The sequence below is a fragment of the Calonectris borealis genome, chromosome 1 (genome assembly GCF_964195595.1).
Source record: "Calonectris borealis chromosome 1, bCalBor7.hap1.2, whole genome shotgun sequence".
NCBI lineage: Eukaryota > Metazoa > Chordata > Aves > Procellariiformes > Procellariidae > Calonectris > Calonectris borealis.
This window is the reverse complement of record NC_134312.1, coordinates 116,214,662-116,235,065: the sequence shown is the minus strand read 5'-3', so window position 1 is coordinate 116,235,065 and position 20,404 is coordinate 116,214,662. Positions and strand designations below refer to the sequence as shown.

The window sequence follows — 20,404 nt, the reverse complement described above, 5'->3', positions numbered from 1 at the left end:
CTTCTGCCAGATTTCTTGTCTTGGGCTGTCAGGAAAAGCTAGAAATGGAAAGTTACATAAAATCTTTGTTCTGACTAGTCTAATGTAGTAGTTCAGAAACCCACTAGATCAGAACTGTAAATTGAATTCTGTATTTGGGCTTTTGATGCATAGCGGAACTATATGGCATATACTTCCAGCTATCAGCAGATGTGCATCAGAGGTAGAAATGCAAACTAAAGATATATAAACTTCATTTTAAAAAAATAGGAAAATGTGGAAACAGAAATTTTGTTTTATTTCCAATGCAATCATGTACTGGATATATGGCAAGTAACTAATACAATGTTCTGTCTTTGGGGAATTTTACTCTTGCTTTGAGCACTCACCTTGGTAGAGGACAGGGTGTCTTGGCAAATAAGAATAATTCCACTGAGATTGCTCTTCAGCTAACATACAGCCCTGGAAGAACTACTGAAAGAATTTGGTTTTTTGTGCATGTGTGGCTTTGCCATCAGGTGCTTGTTTAAATTAAGCATCAATCGTACTGCCCTGGCATAACTGGAACACAGCTTTTGTTTTGTAGGAAATGTGCCCTTAATGGAGAGCACAGAGACACTTTAGTAGAAGAAGCCTCTGTGACCACTGTGTGCTCTGAGCTTTAAGAGAGGAGCGTGGAAGAAGCCTCCTTATGGAGAGAACTCTCTCTTCTGAGTGCTGCTGCTTCCACCTCTTTCCATAAAAAGTGCATCAACTTCACTTTCAGTTCTGTCCTATGGGCATAGTCTGAAAGCAGTGTGCAAAATGGGACTTCAGGGCTTCATGGTTTCAGTTCTGCAGTTTGCTTCCCTCTGCTGACTGTAGGCAAGCTGCCTATGTGTTGTCTCACCTCCCCCCCCCCCCGCCATGTTGTCTTGTTCCTAAGTGGGTAGCGGAGCAAACACTTGACCGTGGCATAGACATCTTGGGGAAAGATTGTGTTTGGCCTTTAACACAGACTCATTTTCAAGAGAGTGAAGACCTCGGTGTGTCTGTGCAGAGGGATAATAGTCTTGCTTGCAGCTCCTTAGTGTCTTGATCCATTACAAAGTCAGATACATCCAGTCCTTTCTGTGGCCTCTGGACATTACTTAGATCAAAAAGGTTTTAAGCTCAGGCATTTAAATACAGTTCTGGAGCTGTGAACTTCGTTCCCTCTATAGTCAGTGGTGTCTCCGGATCATCCTAACTGGAACTTAGCTAATGATGTTAATCACATAGTCTGAATACAGACAGCAAGGCTAGGCCTGTTTCTCGCTAGATGGTGTGAAAACATTCTAAAAATGCAGTGTCTTGTCATGCAAAACCTAAATGGAAACTTCAGGTGACCTGGCAGGAGGGAAAATAGCTAATTGGCTTCCATGTGCTTTTTTTCCTAATGCCTTTTTCTTTTTTTTTAATCCTAGAAAGTGTTGTTTTCCTTGGGTGGATCCTTTCTTTACTACGCTGACCGGTTCAAGCTGTACAGTGCCTTCTGTGCCAGCCACACAAAAGTCCCCAAAGTACTGGTGAAAGGTAAGAGCTGTGTGCTGGACAAACAGACCTGGGCATGCAGAGAGAGAGAGAGATGTTGCAGCGACACGTTGGTTTGGGCTGGCGCAGGTTGTCCTTTTGGATGATGAGAGGTGACCACTGCACCCCAAACCATGCCGGGCAAGTTGTGGAAGGGGAATGGGGGCACACAGGTGCCTGGGTGCCCTCCAGGAGCCTCGGCAGCAGGGAAGTAAGTCCATCTGGCCCAAGAGGCTCACAGAGAGCTCTGTGCTATGGGTGTTTTTGGACCACCATTGATGTGATGATACCCGAGTAGCTCGTTACAAGAGGTCATTAACCTCGCATGTAGTTTTTCCCCACACACTTAATTTATTCTCCCCTGGCATGTTCAGTTTCTTTTCAGTCATGTGGGGATGAAAGATTTCACAAATGGGCGATGTGGTGTGTGCTAATGGATCACTGTGTACTTTGGAACCAGGAGTAGTGACGCTTGTAATGACCTCTGGGTCTTCCTAGAGTTTGTGCTATCAATCCTTGCTAGTGGCAATCCCACTGAAGCTCCGGCCAATGTGGTTGAATGCTGACCGCCACTAGGAGAGGATCAGCCTGGGAGAAAGTTTAATGGAAGCTGTCTAAATATTTTAACTTCACCAAGCTCTCTCTCCCCTCTCTTCTTTCTCTCACCTTCGTTCCAATTTGCCTGAGAAGTTTCCACGTATGAATTCCTAGTAGAGCTTGACTTGCTGAGATGGAGATAAACGAACTGTGGTCTGGCTTATAAATGCTCATGGGCCTCCTTGCCTTGGAGTAATGTTTTTTCCTGTATGAAAGTGTTAATCTCTTAGAGTTAGCAGTGCTTCATGCAATTCATTTTTGGCCAAGACATTAAATAAACAAATGGTTCCACTTGTAGGAGCAATGCCATTAAGGGAGAAGCTCTTATTTTTTTAAAGAACTTTTGGATGCCTGACAATCAAAGATTTTGGTTTTTTTTTTGTTTCTTGGTTGGTTTGGGGTTTGTTGTGGGTTTGGGTGTTGTTTTTTCTTTTTTGCTATGCACATTTTTTTCATTTCTACTTGTAAACTCTTATTTACCATGCTGCAAAGAATACTTGGCAGCTTTGTGGAATACATGAATAAATGATTTGTTGCTAGTCACATCCATGCTTTCTTTTGGCATCATGTTGTTAGACCTTAATGTTAAGGCTGTAAACTAGGTAGATCTGGTTGTTTTGTTTTGCTTTTTCATTGCTGACGGTATTTATAAACAATAAACTATTGTGCTTGAACTATGGCACAAATAGAACTTAAAATTTTATTGCAGTGATAAATCTCTTAAAAAGCCTGGGAGTGTATTTCAAGTGTAATTTGGTGTCCTTGGCTGAGGTGCAGGTGGCTTTTGGATTTGAAACTGAAGTTGCTTTATTGAAATCAGGTGACTGTCTGCAAAAAAACCCCACTCAACCTCGGCAGGGGACATAGCTCTAATAAAAGCAATTGTGTGGAATTGTTCCTGCCCTGAAGAACTTGTATGTCTAAAAATGCCACCTGCTCCATACATCCCTCCCTGTACAAATTTATGTTCTAGTAGAGGGAGCAACAGAGAAAATGGTATTTTTATAAATTCAGTAGCAGTCAGGTAGAAAGATGATAGCGACCAGGTGTCCAGTCTGCCTGTGCTCCCAAAATATGGTGTACTATCATAAGTTTACTGCTTCCTGCCTCCTTACTAGCTCTTGGTTTTTGTTGTTGTTGTTCAGTACTGCATTTTAAGGTTTAATGAGGTAACAATAACCAGACTCTCCAATATTATAAGTGCACCTGTCAGACTCATGAGTAGTGACTTCTTACAAATATTCAATTTGAGCCTTTGTTAAAGGAAACAGATGATTAAAACAATTTATGCTGCTCTAAAATAGTTGCAAGGCCAGAAATACTGTGGATAGTGAAATTAAAAACTGCATGTATTGGTATGGTAGGTGGGTGTGCTTGTTGTTAAATCATAAATAGCATATCTGTGGCAATGTGTCAGTAACTCAAAAAAATCTAATACTGTGTCAGTAACTCAAAAAAATCTAATACTGTGGACCTGATAAATCTGCACTTCCTTGCAAAATGTCTCTGGATGATTGAATTTAAAGCTGGAAGTCACTTTATCAGGGCAGCTGTTATGATTCTTGATTTATCCAGTCGTTTCATTTTAATCTTCCAGCCAAGACAGACACTGCTTTCAAGGCATTTCTGGATGCTCAGAATCCCCGACGGCAGCACTCCTCGACGCTGGAGTCTTACCTCATCAAACCCATCCAGCGGATACTGAAGTACCCTCTGCTGCTGAAGGAGCTCTTTGCTCTGACTGACGTAGACAGCGAAGAACATTATCACCTTGATGGTAAGGAGCTAACCTATGTTGCTCTTCCCTGTTTAATCTCTGATCTGGAACCCTCCTCCTCCCACTTCCTCTCAGAGGCTTAAAAATACCTTTTGTCTCTTCCCCTATTTCTCTGTCTTTCTTCTAGTGGCCATAAAAACAATGAACAAAGTTGCCAGCCACATTAATGAAATGCAGAAAATCCATGAAGAATACGGGGCAGTGTTTGACCAACTCATAGCAGAACAAACAGGGGATAAAAAAGAGGTAACAGATGATCAAATTTAAGAGAAAAAGTCTGTTATTTTGGTGCCTGTAGCGTGAATGTTAAATTGTATCAAATATTTACCTTTCGTGCTGTGTCATTTAAGTGGATCCTGGTGCAAACAGATAAATCCCAATCCAATTCAAAAACTGCTTTTCCATGTATGGTTCAGTGAGTGGGACTAATGTAAAGAAGTAGTGGGTTAATTCACCTTCAGTGTTGTGCTTGGGTCAAAATCGCATCCCAACCTGCAGTTCACTATTTTGATGTCCATGTCTTGGCTCTCCTCGTTCCACATAAATAATCTTGCCCCACCAGTCTGAGTGGACTGGCATGCTGAGGCAAGTCTGTACTTAGCTCTTTAACCACTTTAAAGAGATCAAAATGTGAGTTGCGGTGTGTGAGAAACTGCTGTTTCTCTTTTAGAAAGTGTGTTAAGTGGGCTTGATATGAGAGAGAGCCTTGGGCTTTGGTCTAGATGTCTCATATGGTGCATATGCAAACACGTGAAGATCCAGAGTGGCTCACTCCTGGCTGACCATCTCAGAAACCCGTGGAAGGTGTCTTGAAGTTTCAGACTGAGACCTGGACTCTCCATTTACTGTAAAACGTAGGTCTGCCGTCCAGCGGCGCAGTGAAGGAGAGTGGTGGGCAGCAAGGGGGAACGGAGTAAGGTCAAGGGGGACTCAAGGAAGAGGTAGAGACACACTAAAGGACTGATGGGAGCAGTGATGTGGGTGAAAGCTGGAGACAGACATGACCATATGAAGGAATGGTAATGGGGTTTTGCCAACAGCCAGGATGAAGAACAAACATCAGAGGAATTGGCTACAAGGTAAAGGAGGTCTGGGATTGAGTAATGTTGAGGAAGCTTTGAGTGTGAGAGCTGGATAGCAGCAACGGGGAAGGAGGATCAGATGGTGAGTAGAGGGCAGAGACTAGGTTGGTGCTGGCAAGCAGTGGTGGAGAGAGCGTGTCAGGACATCTGTTGGGAGAGCAATCGTGGTTTGGTGTTAATCTGGGAGAACAGACACATATCTTAGTGTTGCTCTTGTTATCGAGGAGACCTCAGGTTGTTGTGCTGATGGTATCCGTGGCGTCCTTTGGCAAAAGCCAGACTTCACTGAGAGGAGGGTGGAGGAATGGGCTAACATGGCCCCTAGACTGGGGATAGCCCTCAATTTTCCACTCTGAGAGACCATAAGTCAAAGATCCGGTTGCTGCCATATTAGTAGGCATCTTCCAACAGTTGTTATGAACTCCTTTATTAGTCCATTTCCAGCAACGTGGTTTCCACAGATGAGCCTCTTGGGTGAAATCAAGAGCCGTAGCAACTGTGGGGAGGAAGTGCTTTGACTGCTTCACATGATGCGGTCTCTAAACTCTACCCCAAACTGTGTGTGTGATGAGGGCTATGCTTAAATGTTCAAACAAAATAGAAAGAAACTGGTAGGGAGAAAGATGGACAAAGGAGAAAAAATGCAAGGAAAACATCTGTGTTTTGCCCTGACTTCCCACCAAATCATGAGAGCCGGACTCTGAGTTTGACTTCTCCTAATTTATGCTCTCCAATTAAGGAGTTACATGCATCTATTGCTAACCGCCACAGTCTGTTTGCACATGCTTCCAGTCATCTGATGAAATATTCCAAAAGTTTGCTTGTGGGGCATTTTTTGTTTGTTTAGGAATAAACTTCAGGCAAGTTTTCTTGACCTGAAAATTCAAGTAAGCTTTCTTGAACTGATTACACATCGTGTCTTTGTGCATACGTTTGTGTTGGCAGGTTGCAGACCTTTCAATGGGGGACTTACTCTTGCATAATACAGTGATATGGCTGAATCCTCCTGCTTCACTGGGGAAATGGAAGAAGGAACCTGAGCTGGCAGCATTTGGTTTGTACCCTAGTAATTTATTTTGGATGCCTAAAAGACTGTCAGCTGTGCTTTAGCAGATACTTGTTGAAGGTAGTTGAGCATTGCCTTCTACAAGGTTGGCTGGGACTTAAAACCGTATTTCTCTCTTTTCTGCAATGGTCAAATTCTGTTCTGTGTTGATCTAAAACTGGTGAAGAATTTGGAGATGACTGCTGTAATAGTGCAAGAGATTCTTAAACCCATATCCAAGGCTATGAATTGAGAGCAATATAGAAAGGTATTTATTTGTCTCTGAAAAGATACAGTTCAGTAGTCTGATCGAAGCCAAGTAACTCTACTTCACATCCTTTAGAATGGGTTGGGGGCTTGCAGAGGCTTTGCCTTTTTTCTGCGTGCGTTTTGCCAGAAAGAACTTGTATATCTAAGCTTTAAAAAGTGCTTAAAAGCTAGGCCAGGATTCCCAGTGAGTTGCTTTGAAGTGGTCTGTCCCTCCAAGTAGTCTATCTTGGGTGGCCAAACTAGAAATTGAAACTGCTGTTGGCATAGATCTCAAGGTCTTTCCACTGCATTGAAGTATGGTCCTTTGGAAAGGTACATGATAGCTTATATTGGCTAAATGACATCTCTCTTACTTTCAGAATTATATCAAGTAATGCAGTGTGTGCTCTATTTTATTTATTTGTTCCTAAATTTCTTTACACGCAATGGGCTTTTTTCCTTGTTGTTTCCAGAAAGTGATGCTGGTTAGGAAGCCAGTGATTTTTATTTTTGTTTTTGTTTTATACCAAACAGATAACAAATGAAGACTCTTTCAGCTTTGCTCTGGAAAAGCATATAAAAATTGACTGCTTTCCTGTAAGTTGGGAAAGCACCTGGTCACACCCTGAAGCTAAGTGGCCTCATGAAAGCTGCTAGGAATGTGCAGTAACTCTTAATTACTCCAAAAATCTTTAAGTTGGTTTCATAAAATGTCCAAAATTAAGTGTCCATGCAATTCAACCTGAAAACAAAGGGTGCACTTGAGGCCTGAAGAAAGAGATCACAAGGAAAACTGGAGTCTTGAAAGACAAATTCCAGCTCTGTGTGGATGTTATGTGGCAAAAGAGGAATCGGATTACACCTCTGCCTGCCAGTGGTGCTAACTTTTTAATTCAGTATAGACCCCTGTCCCACCTGGGAGGGGTTCAAATTCTGTCCAAGCGCAGTCTCATCTGCTGACTGGCTGCACGTAGCTAGATGCTGCTCATTTCTCTGAGGTGAACTTAGCCAGGGGGATTAAAAGTTTTCTGGATTTTTATATAGAACTGTTGCTGTTCGAATAGTTGTTCCGATAACTGGTAACTTAAAATCACTTGAAACTCTAAAAGTTTGAAGTAACGTGGTTTTGTGTGGTGAAAGCTGTTGCGTTTTTGGGGAAGAATATGCAAGAGGGCTGGGAGGTTTACTCTGCCTTCCCTCCCTGACTCAGGGGAGGGCTGTCTGAGGAGTTGAAAGGTCTGTGTGCTTGGGCATAGAGGAGACCCGTTCCCAACCTTACTGACTACATGGCTTTTCTTTCTAACTTTCTCCTCTAGTATTCAAAACTGCTGTGGTCCTTGTATACAAGGATGGTTCCAAACAGAAGAAGAAACTTGTAAGTTGCACAGACTATTTTGGTGATGCTGTGTGCATTTGTGGTGCTACGATCAAGATTTGCTTTCCATAAAGCTGTGGAGGCAGAGTGCGCTTTTGCATACGTGATCCTTGTTCTCTGCCACACAGCTGAGGTTTTGGGTAAAGCCGAGTGGCCTGCTGTTCAGCCTAGGCACAGTGGTCTGCAAGCGTTCATTTAGTTTATCCTTTGCTCTCTGCTGGACTAGTCATTCATGTTGCCTGCCACATCCATTCCATGCTGTGGAGTGGACTTTCATGAAACAAGGTATCACCTTGAATGTCTCTCCTGTGTTTGACTTTTTGGTCAGTGTATATGAATCAAATATGAGAGCTGATGTCTGTCAACTTTCTTAGTGAAACACAATGCCCTCGTTTCAGTTGTGGCTGTTGGCATGCCACTGAGCCAGTGCTGGCTGCTCTCAGCTAAATTAGGTGTGCCTACAGTATGTATCAGAGGACCCTACTGGATTCTGGGATTAAAAATTAAAGCCTAAGCTTGACAGTAAACACATGCCTTGCTACAATAGGGAACACAGTTTATAGTATTACAGAAAACTTTTTCATTCCCACGTATGGCATAAACCAAAGTGTGATTTGAAATGCTTGTATGGTTAAAGTCAACTGGCCACAAGATAACTTCGGAGTGACTAAAGCAAAACTAATGCATGTTTGTGGGTATATGTGTACTTGGAGGAGAGAATGCAGCATTGGTCTCGAATGACTTTGGAAGGCATTGATAAGAGTTGATTAGCCTAATGGTTGCTTTTGTCTAGATTTTAGCAAGATCATCATAGATAGGCACTTCAGTGATGCTGCTTACTAAGATGTTGTAGTGAGAAAATAAGAATTGCAACAAGTCTCTAGCTGGACATTCTCAGTGAAAAGCACAGGAAACTTTTGTGTCTGACTATGCCAAGGTGTCTCATTTCCTAACGGTATTTTTAAATTCTTCCAGGGAGGATCACATAGAGCTTCAATTTATGAAGACTGGGATCCGTTCCGCTTTCGCCACATGATACCTTTAGAAGCACTGCAGGTTCGAGCGTTGGCAAGTGCAGGTAATGTTCCCGCTGCGTGATTTTGGCAGAGTTCTTAATGTTTGGTCTGGGGGAGTTCGCTGACCAATGTTTGTCCTTAGTACATGTGTACGCAGTTTCTGGGGCCTGAAAAAGGAACCCACAACCTCAACATCCACAATAGCCCTGGAGAGAGATGAAGGGGCAGAAGCTTCAGTTGTGTATCTCCAGCTTGTCAGTACTTTTCTGAAGCCAGGCAGGGTTCTGGAAAAACAGGGCAAAGTTGTTGCTGACTCTGGTTCTCTCTGTTCCTCTTCTGGAGACTGGAAGGCAATCTTGCAGCTGTGAGACAGCAAAGCTAGTGAATATTTGCTCTTGTGGTTGATGGCTTCATGTGAAGCTTATAGTATTAAAAATTTCAAAATTTTAAACCATTTGCGCTCTTTTAAACCATCTTGCGCTAAGTGAAAGCAGAAAGAACATAGGAGGTAGCTGTAAAATGTGACAGTACTCTATGGAATACCTGAAAAGCTGGGGCTTGATTTCTTTTTTTTTTTAAATTCATATTTTTATGGGGCTGGGTGAATGCATAAAATGCTACTAGATTTTGGTGAGTTTAAGAGTCTGTTGTTTCATTAGTCACTTGCCCACTGCTGCCTTTCAGCCATGAGTTCATATTATTTGCAGTGTGTTATGTGTTGTCCTGGATAGTCTTAAACCATTTCTTCAGGATTATGGAAAAAATACTCTAATTGAGATTAAATATGAGAAACTGATATATGAAGTTCTGCTTGCTTTTCACTTTAGATGCAGAGACCAATTCTGTATGTGAGATTGTCCATGTTAAATCTGAGTCTGAAGGCAGGCCAGAAAGAACGTTTCACCTTTGCTGTAGGTAAGCGCATTCCGTATTTTCAATGGCAGCTGCATCTCTGGATCCCAGCTTGCCTATGTCTTTCCTTGAAGGCAGTCTGGGAACAGGCAGTAGGGGAAGTGGGGAGAGGGTATTAAAAGCTTACTTCTGGAAGGCAGAATTTTTTAAAATGCATTAAAATAACAGCATATATTTTGATCAGTCTTGCACCTTTATGGCAATACCCTTATTACAATTTTCCTTTCACAAGTTCACATCCAGTTAAGCTCCAGCATTGGATCTTTATGCCAGGTAGCTGCTAATGTGTCGTGTTGAGCTGGTACCTTTCATGCCACCAAGTTCCAACCTCTGCTCTTAGGGCATTGCCTTTCCTTAAGTACACCTTGTCCATCTTCGTTGTGGTGGTTGCCCTGATGTGTTTTACAGTTCAAATAAGAACTTGGTACTTCATCAACAGAGCTGATACCAAGCCAATTCCTACTGCTAGATAGTAGAGAGTTGCAGGACTTCTGCTTGCTGTGTGTTTACAGGAGACAAACTGAGATTTAATTAGCCACCATAGGTCAGCTTGATGTGTATCGGACAAAGTGAAGTGTGTGGTTGGTATTGGAGGAAAAGGAAGCCTCGAGAGGGGTGAATGGCTAAATGTTTTGCTAATGAACAGTGTATTTGTTTCCTTGGATGTCCATTGCAATGACTATAGATCTAGCTTTGCTTTGAAAATACTGTATTAAATTGAGCCTTCTCTGAGGGAAGTGCGTGCCAGAACTGGTCATTATTTATCTCATTTACAGCAAGCTTTTAGCAGTTCCCAAGAGATAACGCTGCCTTTTGTATTCTCGCCTATTTTTCAGTTCACCAGAACACAGGAAGGACTTTCTGAAGGCAGTGCACTCGATTCTGCGGGATAAACACAGAAGGCAGCTTCTTAAAACCGAAAGTTTGCCCTCATCCCAGCAATATGTTCCTTTTGGTGGAAAAAGATTGTGTGCTCTAAAAGGTGCAAGGCCAGCCATGAACAGGGCAGGTACTGTAGGGCTACAGACTTTCAAGATCCCAGTAACCCCAGCACCGTTGTAGGACATGTGGTGGTGTCTGTTACTTGTATATTAGGATTAGCGTTATTTCCTGTTTATGTAAAAACTGCTGGTTTTCCATGCTTCACCTCCTTGAGAGCCTTAAATAGCCTCTATTTACCTTGCTTTGCACTCAAGGCTCAGCTTCAGAGCAGTCCTTCTGGCGTGGAAGGAAGAAATGGGATTCCTGTCAATACCGATTGGCTGTGCGCTTTAATCTGGAAATGGGTTTCAGCTGAAGAAAGCAGAAGCCCGCTGCATATTTCTTAAAAGCATGTACAGAATTTTGAGCTAACCCTAGCACTTTTAAACTAAAATGCACAAGAAAAATCGGCTCCCCCGAGTGAGTGGCTTGGTTTGAAGAGATAGCCTTGTATGTCCTCCATTTTAGCCTTTTCAGCTCTGTTGCTAAAGGGCATGTGCTTCTACTTCTCACATTTTGAGAAGCATGCACTTGAAACTATTATTTTTGTAATGGCCTGTCCTAAACCATGGATTTTCCTTTTCAGTTGACTTCAGGCAAAAGCAATGAGAAAATCCCAGGGAAAAGCAGGTTTTCATTTTCAGACCACTAGATGATGGAGGGAAGAAACATTTGCTTTCAACTGAAAAGTACACGGCACCGCTGCGTGTTTTGTTCTGGTCTGTTACTTATTTTTTTTTTTTCTGCTCATTAGATCCAGCAATGTAGACAACCAGGCTTTCTGTTCCTCTTCTGTAATGGGCAGGCCAGACCAATAACATTCGCAGCATGGCTTCTCACTCGGGGTGTTGCTAGCCATCTGCCTCAGAGACACTTAAAATCGTAAGGAAGAAAAGTCCAAGGAGGGCCAAAATGCAACTGTTTTACCACAGTGCTTCTTCAATCAGCCTGTGGGGCTAATCTGCTGTAGGTGCCAAACCTTCTTTCAGTTTGGCTCGTTGGTGCATTTGCATGATGAATTCTGCAGAGATTAAAATCTCCTCTTAGGGTCCAGACCTCTCACTACAGTTAAAATTTGCAACTGCTGAGCTGTTGTACTTAATGCATGTTTTGAGGCTCAGGGATATTAAGATGTAATCCCCGCCCCCAAGCTGCTAGAGTGTGATAGATGCATACTGAAGGTGCTGGTTAGTGGAGGGGGACAAACTCTAACCTCGGAGTTCACCTGCTTGCGATGGAGCTACGTGTGTGTGCACGTAAAGCGCTGGAATGCCTGCAGGTCCTTCGGCTGCAGGATTCGTCCCCTGCTTTGCCTCACAAGCCTCTAATGAAGATGTTCCAACACAGAAGATGTGAATTTGCTAATTGGGCCAGTTGCAAAAGCTAGTAGACCAGCTGATGCTGAGTAAGGAACTTCTGAAAGTTTTTTCTGGTTTTGGGGTTTTCTTTTTTTCCCCCCAGTAGGGAGGGAGCGGGGAAGGGAGTAGCAGAGCCTAGGCAGGGAACTTCCTTCCCTGTGAATAATGCAACAATCGCAGCATCTTCAGCACTGAAGTAGCTACTTGGAAACCTATAGTGTTGCTCTCGCCCCAGACAAAGCAATTTCCTGTACCGAGGCGTAAGGCTAGTTGGTTTTCGCGGTGTGCTGACAGCAGGGCACTGCGTGTGAGAAGCTGAGCTGAACAGATGCACTTTGTGCTGGCTGGCTGGCTGCCCACCGCTTAGGAGGAACAGTAATTGTGGGCCATTATCCCAACTGTGGATCTGAGTAGCAGAAACTCCTTTTTCAGCTGGAGAGAGACCTGTGCTGAGGAGCTGAGTGAAGTGTGACTTGCCCGCAGGGAGGATGCTGAATGACTAGGTCATTCTTGGGAGTCTGCCTGCTTTGTGCCTAGTGGTGTTAAATAAAGGGCCCCTGGAAGACTAACTTTTTAAAGAGAGTTGTACCGTGTGTAAAAAGCCTGTGGGGTTTTATCTTTGTGTGTGCGCAGTGTCAGCCCCAAGCAAGTCTCTTGGGAGGAGGAGGCGGCGGCTGGCCCGAAACAGGTTTACCATTGACTCAGACGCCGTCTACACGAGCAGCCCTGAAAAAGAGCCCCAGCAGCCCACGCACAGTGGGGACACTGACCGCTGGGTAGAGGAACAGTTTGACCTTGCTCAGTATGAGGAGCAGGAGGACATCAAGGAAACGGACATCCTCAGCGATGACGATGAGTACTGCGAGGCCATGAGAGGCGCCGTGGCCGACCGAGACCTTCGGGAGCGGCTGCAGGCGGCCTCCATCACAAGCAGCCAGCCGTGCCGGGGAGACCGCCCGCGCCCGGCCATGGACACGCACGCCTCCAGGATGACCCAGCTGAAGAAGCAGGCGGCCTTGTCCGGCATCAACGGTGACGTGGAGGGCCACGGCGAGGAGGTCATCTGGGTTAGGCGTGAAGACTTTGTCCCCAGCAGGAAGCTGAACACGGAGCTCTAAAGCGGTCCCCTTCCCCGCCTGGATGCGTAGGTCTCCCCGTCCCACCCTCTATCCCTCCCTCCCGCCCCCGCACACCGCGGAGGCCTGATCCCGATAGATTGCACACTTGCACACACCATTTCGGCAGCTGAATTGGTTCGAAGCCATGCGGCCACACTTTAGGCAACTGTAAAACGCTCAAAACCTGGAACGGAATAAGCTTAAGGTCCTGTCTTACGTTACCAAGGGCTTTCACACTATTTTATTTATTCTAAAATAATCAGGGGCTGAAATTAGGTATGGGGAGAATATCATCACTGGAAAACAAATTACTCTGGATGTCTTAACCTACGTGCAGCGAACTAGCTTAAACAATAGCACAACGAACAGAGGGTTTTATAGCCGTAAAACATCAGTCGTAGATTCATCTCCTTAATGAGGTAACTGCCTTTTTAACGTGTACAGTTGCAGTACTCTTATTACTTTTCCCTCTTTAACTGTAAGAGAATTTACATGTATTTTAGGAATGTGTGAGCAAAGGTTTGGGATCTATGTTGTGTTAAGTCCTCTTGGTCTGTGGCTGGTCTAATTTAATGTCAATGTTGGAAGCTCTAGTTTTACATAATATTATAAAGATGCCAAACTCTCTTAAAAGAGATCCAAATTTAACACTTGAAGAAATATTTTTTTGTATTTTACCTGAGATGCAGGGGCACAAAGGGATAAGAGTTTTACAGCGTTAGCGTAGCTCCACGTCTAGGATACGAGGCTAGCTTTTTGCAGAGGGTTAGGAATGGTGGTTTTATATTAAAATATGAACTGGAAACTCTTATTTAGGTATAACTTTCTTCAGGAAAAGGATTATTGTATATGTTTGAGACTGGAGTTTAGTTAGGTAATAAAAAGAATAAAATAAAATGACACGACTGAATTGTAGTGGACCAAACCGATCCATGGTGTAACCTCGCTGGAGCCAGTGTGGCAACGTCACAGATCCGTTTGGTCCACTCTCTCTGGCAGAGTTTGGGCTTAGGGGACAGGGAATTCATGGCCAAAAAACTGACCTCATCCACTCTCCTACTGTGGGTGAAACTAGTGTATTTTAATTCCTTTATAAAAGCTTTTCCACTGCAATAGAGTATGAACAAGTTCTACACAAGCAAACCTCTTTAACATTTTAAATCTTTTATTTAAACATCTAAAACAGGGTAAAATGTGACTAAAATCTTGTGTTTTCTAAGTAGACTTCCAAATACGAAACACAAAATAGCACTTTTTTTTAAGATTTATATAGCTTTTCCCATTTCAGTTTCACCTATAGGAAAAAAGGAAGATTATATGAAATTTTCTTTTTTTTTGTTGGTATCTATTGATGTTTGACACATTAGTAGGTACTTTGAAAACCTGAAATTTTATAATAGCTTTAGGATTATATTTTATAAAATCCACTCTGACTATATTTTAAAACATAACAAAAATTATTCCCCCAAAAAATCCATCACTGTCTTTGTGTCCCAGCTAGCATTCTCCCCTGCTCCCCCCTTTCTGGTTTCTGGTGCACTATACTTGATCTTATGAAAGCTTTCTCTATTAACTTTTTGCTATCTTCTGATTTCTTTTCGTAAAAGCTTTAGAAAGGTTTCTATACCCTTTGTATTATCACATCATTGTTTTATATCATGTACCCGTCAGTTGTGTCCCAGCGTATTAGAGAAGCGGAGGTTTTAGCTGTCCTATGCTGTACCCAGCGGAATACAGTCAGCGCTGAAATACTGGAAGGCTGGTACTGGGAAGGTACCGTTGTTCTTGTACATAATGTCATGACATGTCTATGTCAAAGGTTCTTATATATTTCTTTTATAAGCTGAAAGAAGGTCTATTTTTATGTTTTTAGTTCTATGAATGGAACGTTGTAAATGCCTGTCAGAAATAAAATACTGGAAAAAAATACAAGAGAGCGGTATGTGTACGTCTGTGCTCCAAGACAGGTGCCTCTCAGTAGAGGCAAGCAAGGAAGCAAGTCCTACAGTAGATGAAGCTGTTGGGGTCCTGGCTTTAATAACCTGTGGGGAGTCTCCTTAATAGTGAGGTTTCCACCCTTAGCAGTGTGTGCCCTGTATCGTGCGCGGATGTCCCCTTAAAATGGGTTCAGCCTGTCTTGGCTCTGCTTCTTGGTGGGGTCTGAGCTCTGGGGTGAATGACGGCTCCTTTGGCCAGCACGTGCTGAGCTTCAGCCTGTCCCATGTGAAAGGCCGGAGCAGGCTTGTTGGCCTCCATTCTCTCCTGTTGAAACCTCATTTTTATTTCTTTATTTCCCCAATGGAAGGTCCAAGCCTGGAGCTTTGCCTGTTAGAGGATGGAAAATGAGACAGACAGGAAGATCAAATGCTAGATGCAAGTATTTGCCCACAGTGTGCCTATTTGACATGCACCTTGACACAAAATTAAGCTTTCCTTTAGTAGGACGGCTAACTTTAAAATGGCACGTTGAAGTCTGTAACTAGCAACACTGTTCCCTAAATCTGCGAAACTGCATCAACCTCTAGTGAAACATGAGTGCAAAGCATGCAGCTCTCAGATTGTATACGAAGCTGCTTAAAGAGCCTGTCCTACTGCAATAACATCATGCCTTGCATTAAAAATTCATGTTATGTAGCTCGTTTATCACATATCAAGCCTTGCACAGAAGGTGTGGCAGGTAGAAAGTGTAATGCTAGGGAGTAGTTCTTTTATTCTCACCTACCAGTCACTAGCTTAGGAAAGAGCCCTCGGGTAAGGCTCAGCTCATATTTTGCAAAGTGAGAGTTGCCATTTTCCTTATTACGTTCATAACCAGTCATGCCTGTTTCTTTTTCTAGGCCGGTCACAAGGAACCTTAAGTGCATATCTTGAAAAGAAAGAGGAAAAAAGTAGCAAATTCCAGCAGAATTCCAATTACATTGGAAGAGCTCTCCAGTCTCACCGTGGCCAGTTGTTTGGCCAAACCTCTCCCTATGGGGTGCTGAATTTTAGCTCAAATCTAAGGAGCGCTCTGTGGGTTGGTGTTTTGTGCAGCCTGGAGCTTCCCTGGCCTGGGAGTGAGACCCTGACTCCCCCCACGTTTCTTTAGGGGAGCTAGGACTACTCATGTACAGGGAGTTTGGTTATGTGCATGGATCCTGGCAGATTGTCCCTAAAAGGTGGGCTGGTGGACGTTAGGGCACTGGTTTATTAGAAAACAAGGTGCTATTGCCAGAGTTGCGAGAAGAACCTTGCACAGCCCCTTGGTGTTGCCTGCAGTAGAAGAAGCAGCAGTCCCATGTGGAGAGCACAGGCATCCCGTAGCGTTGAGGTTTGGGAAATGCTTTTCTTAATGCTACTTTTACTAGTCAGTTGGGTTTTTGTTGTCGTCTCTAGCAGACTGCTTTGCTTGCACTGGCTTCAGGACAACACGGGAAATATTTTGTTTCTGAAGCTATTGTCTCTGCAAATAACATGTCAAAAATGTGACCCTGCTCCCTGCGTGTGGCTATTTTAAATGTGGCCAGATAATTGTGGACACGGCAAACAGTTCTGCCTCTCCCCACAGCTCGTGTTCCCCCTCCCGGTGTCTTCGGCTTCTCTGCAACTTGCTTTCCTTTCTTTTTAATTTTATTCTCAACAGTTGCTGAGGTACTTCTTTTTTAATCCTTTCAATTACAAGAGCTGTCGTGCATGTGGATTGAAGGCTGTCGGCGTGTCAGTATTACTGAATGAATCCTGTCCAGCATTTTGGAAGCTTGCTGCGGCTCTGCCTTATTCTGGGGGGAAACGAGGGGAAAGCAAGCCTTTGAAAAATTGCTTCCTCTGTTTCTCTTTTCCTTCAGCCACATCCTGTTAATAATACATAGTACCTCTGCGTCCTACGTGGGCATGAGCTTGAGTAGCTCTTTGCAATAATGAAATCTTGCAGCAGCCTTAGGGCCTGGGTAAATTGTTCCCATTTTAAGCTTGACAAATGAAGGCAGGTGGAGGAGTACACACAAGGTCATGCAGCAAGCCTGGGGTACCGGTGAAAGGCCTGCAGAAGGCTGTTTAGCCATTAGTCTGGATGATGTTTCCTTTTCGGTAATGTAAAGAAGTAATTAGCTGTAGTAAGGAATCCTTTCTTGTGGCAGAGCACTAAAGTGATCAGAAAAGCCACACGGTCTGCCTGGGCAGCAGAGATTTTTTTGTCCATTACGTACAGCTGGGAATACGCTAATGCTGTGGTGTTGAGTTTGCTTTCTCCTTTCAATTCTGTGTTTCCAATCAATTTAATAAGAGAGGGAGGGATGATGATGAGTCAGGGAATAACTGTAACCAATGAAGTGTTCTCCATGTGACCTTCAAAATGAAGCCATGGTTTCTGTGGCTGTGCACCTCCAGGCACTGATGTTACGGGTGATGCTGACTGCACGCAGCCTTGGGGAAATACACCTCAGTGCGCCCGAAAGGAGAACAGGTTGCCCATAGACCTTGTGCAGGCTCTGTCCTTGGGGGGTTTCAGGAACCGTGTGGAGAAAGCCCTGAGCAGCCTGGTCTGATCCCAGAGCTGGCCCTGCTCGGGGCAGGGGGTTGGACCGGAGACCTTACTGAGGGCCCTTCCTGCCTGCATTATCCTGTGATCCTATGACTGCCCCTCCACACCGCTCCACACCCGGTCACACAGTGAGTTTCAGTTTCTTTGCTGTTCTTTTTCCAGTCAGGAACAAACTGCAAAAAGTATCATCTTGAATTTTGTATCAAAAGATGAAAATATTGCTATGAAACCAAATAGACAAACTCCCAGGAGATAAAGCTTGGTGAGTCTTCCATAGAAAATGGCAGGAGCATAGATCTACTGTGGGGGTGGGACAACTGAAGAAGCCATAAATCATCTTCTCCTGATCCTCTCACCCCCAGTGAGAAGTGTCTGGTGCAGAGGTAGATATATTTTCTGGGGTGCCCCAGGTCTACTAAACACAGTAAGTGGCCGAAGTGCCTGTTTGCCAGTAATCCTTGGTCCTTGCTGCAAAACATCACTAGACTTTTACCTAAATTGTGTTTGGGTATACAAAATGATGTTTTCTACTCCTCTGTCATTTCCCAGATGAAGCAAAATATTTGAAATGATAAAATCTCCCCTTAACCTCCTGGTTTGGCACATGAGAATTACAGGTACTCACTCCTGCTCCTCCCAGAGCCCTGTAGGTGTTTCAGGTCAGCATCCTACTCAGAATGCGGCTGTTCTGAAGGAGGCATCTCTTGGAAAAGGTTGACTGCAAGGGGCAATGGAGGGCAACGTATGCCTCAGGGCTCCCCAACAGATGCACCCAAGTGTCCTGCCTCAAACAGCACCCACAGACTTATGTCTAGGGAAGAAGAATAGAACAAACATTTGTGATACTTCGACCTCTATGCTCCCAGCTCCTAAACACAGGCACATAGTGCTGTTTCATGGTGTAGTATCTTAAGGCACTTCAGAAGATCCCAAGGTCAATTCAGCTGCCTACACGTAGTCAGTAGAAACACTTCAGACGTCTAAGGTCCAAGGCATATATCTCTGGGGGGGTGCAGGAGGACACAGGCGCTTCAGGTGAGCTGTGCTCTTCTGGAGGGGCAGCTGGAGTACGGCGGGTAATGCTGGGGCAGCTCAGACGGCATTGAAGGCAACAGAATCCCACCCTGTGGGTTTAGTAGTTCTCCAATGACTTCTGCTCCAGGAGGCTGGCCAGTGTGTCCTTGAATCCAGGTAAGCTTTTTGCATCCAGACATCCTTTGGCAAGGAGTCTCAGAGGTCTGGCACCCAGGCAGGGATGTGCCACCTGCTTTTGCTCATTCTGAATTTTGATCCCGCTGTGGTTTCATTTGATACCCATCAACTTTTTACACTGGAGGAAACTGTGAAGACTCAATCTCTACCAACCTTCTCCACATCATCAATAACTTTAGAAACCTCTGTCATATTCCTCATTAGTCAGCTTTTTTCCCAGACTGAGCCCTTTCTGGTACTCAAAGAGCCATTAATCCTGCTCATTGATGCCGCGGGACTTTTTTTCCCCAAAAAGAGATAATAAAAAGTATGAAGGTATGACAATGAAAGGAAGCAGAAATTAAACATCTTTAATATGTTCCCAGCAAGTCTGACAAGGATTCTTAGAGTAGTTAAACATTGCAGAGCTCCGTGTCTCTCTAGAGGATGACAATAAAAGGCACAGAAAGGAAATGGCATGAAAATGGGGTATGGTATATGCAGCAGTTCCTCCAGCAATGGCACCTCTTGCAGCAAGTTAATGTTTGCTACTTAAGGTAGGATTATTTTCAGTTTGGAATACCACCAGACTAATCCAAAACCTTCAGGAAGTCAGTGAAGTAGTGAAATGAAGAAAGAGAGTCAGGGCATCAAGCAGAAAGCAGCACACAACTAAAAGAGCACGCACACGAGTGGTGACAAGTGGCTCATGTATGCCAGCTCACCGTGCACTTCACCGCACCAGGTCTGAAATCCTTCCCGCTGCTTTGGCTGAAAAACTGTGCTACCACGAGCCAACCGTCTCTGCGTGAAACAGAGGAAGACAGAGGGAAACTTCTTCCTGCAATTCCATGCACAGTTTGGAGAGGCGGATACTGATGCCGTTCCGTTTTTGCGTGCGAGGACAGACTCCAGTAAACTGTGTGCTAGAGAGGTGTGCTGGATCCCTGTGTCACATCTGTGCAATTAGGCGATGACCCGTATGCAATCACACATTGTTACAACAGCCAAGTAATCTGCTCTTTGGGAAAATTTGTTTGAAATGAAATAGGTAGCCTGAGGAAATAAGAAATAATTAGAAATAGCATATTGAAAAAAAGAGGGAGCAAGAGGGCCTGAAATTAATTAATGTTGCAGGAACCGGATCAAAGCCAGAAACTGAGATTCATAAAGCCGCAGAGAGGCGTGAATAGAATATTAAGTATGTGCTACACCGTCTCTGAAAGGAGAGCAGGCTCCGAATCAACACCTGACTGGGGTGCTTGGAGTGTGGCAAGGAAAAAGCCAAGCGCTCCTCCATGCCCAAGGGCCAACATGCAGCCCTGTGGTATGTGGCACGAGCCTCACTTCTAAAAAAAGCGCTGGATGAACATTTGCACTCACTGTACCTACAAGAATTGCTCTAGACACCCTCCTTCACCAGATGCTCAGGCCCCCTAGGCTCCCCCGTGTTAATGCAGGAACATTTTGCCTGTGGCCACGGTGTTGTGGAGATCAAGGGAGTTTCATAGCACAGACATAGACTGTTCTGGACCAGCTGTCGCCCGTGCCAGAGAGTAGTCTCTGCCACTCCATTTCAAATTTAATAGCACAGCCATAGTTCTGGCAGCTTTCCTTTCAATTCCTAGAGAAAACGCCTATCGCTTTGTACAGT

The 20,404-nt window shown here is 44.1% G+C and overlaps 1 protein-coding gene across 2 annotated transcripts in view; it reads left to right on the top strand.

Moving 5' to 3' along the window:
- Nucleotides 1–14,946, top strand: part of TIAM1 (TIAM Rac1 associated GEF 1) — a 118,186-nt gene extending 103,240 nt beyond the window's left edge. For both annotated transcript variants that reach the window (XM_075171107.1, XM_075171113.1), the window contains 9 exons: nt 1,425–1,533; nt 3,725–3,904; nt 4,032–4,150; nt 5,932–6,040; nt 7,597–7,655; nt 8,631–8,733; nt 9,499–9,586; nt 10,420–10,592; nt 12,556–14,946. In XM_075171107.1, coding sequence (XP_075027208.1) covers nt 1,425–1,533; nt 3,725–3,904; nt 4,032–4,150; nt 5,932–6,040; nt 7,597–7,655; nt 8,631–8,733; nt 9,499–9,586; nt 10,420–10,592; nt 12,556–13,040 — 1,425 coding nt within the window. In that variant the 3' untranslated portion in view covers nt 13,041–14,946. The remainder of the gene's footprint in view (nt 1–1,424; nt 1,534–3,724; nt 3,905–4,031; nt 4,151–5,931; nt 6,041–7,596; nt 7,656–8,630; nt 8,734–9,498; nt 9,587–10,419; nt 10,593–12,555) is intronic.
- Nucleotides 14,947–20,404: the final 5,458 nt, after the last annotated feature.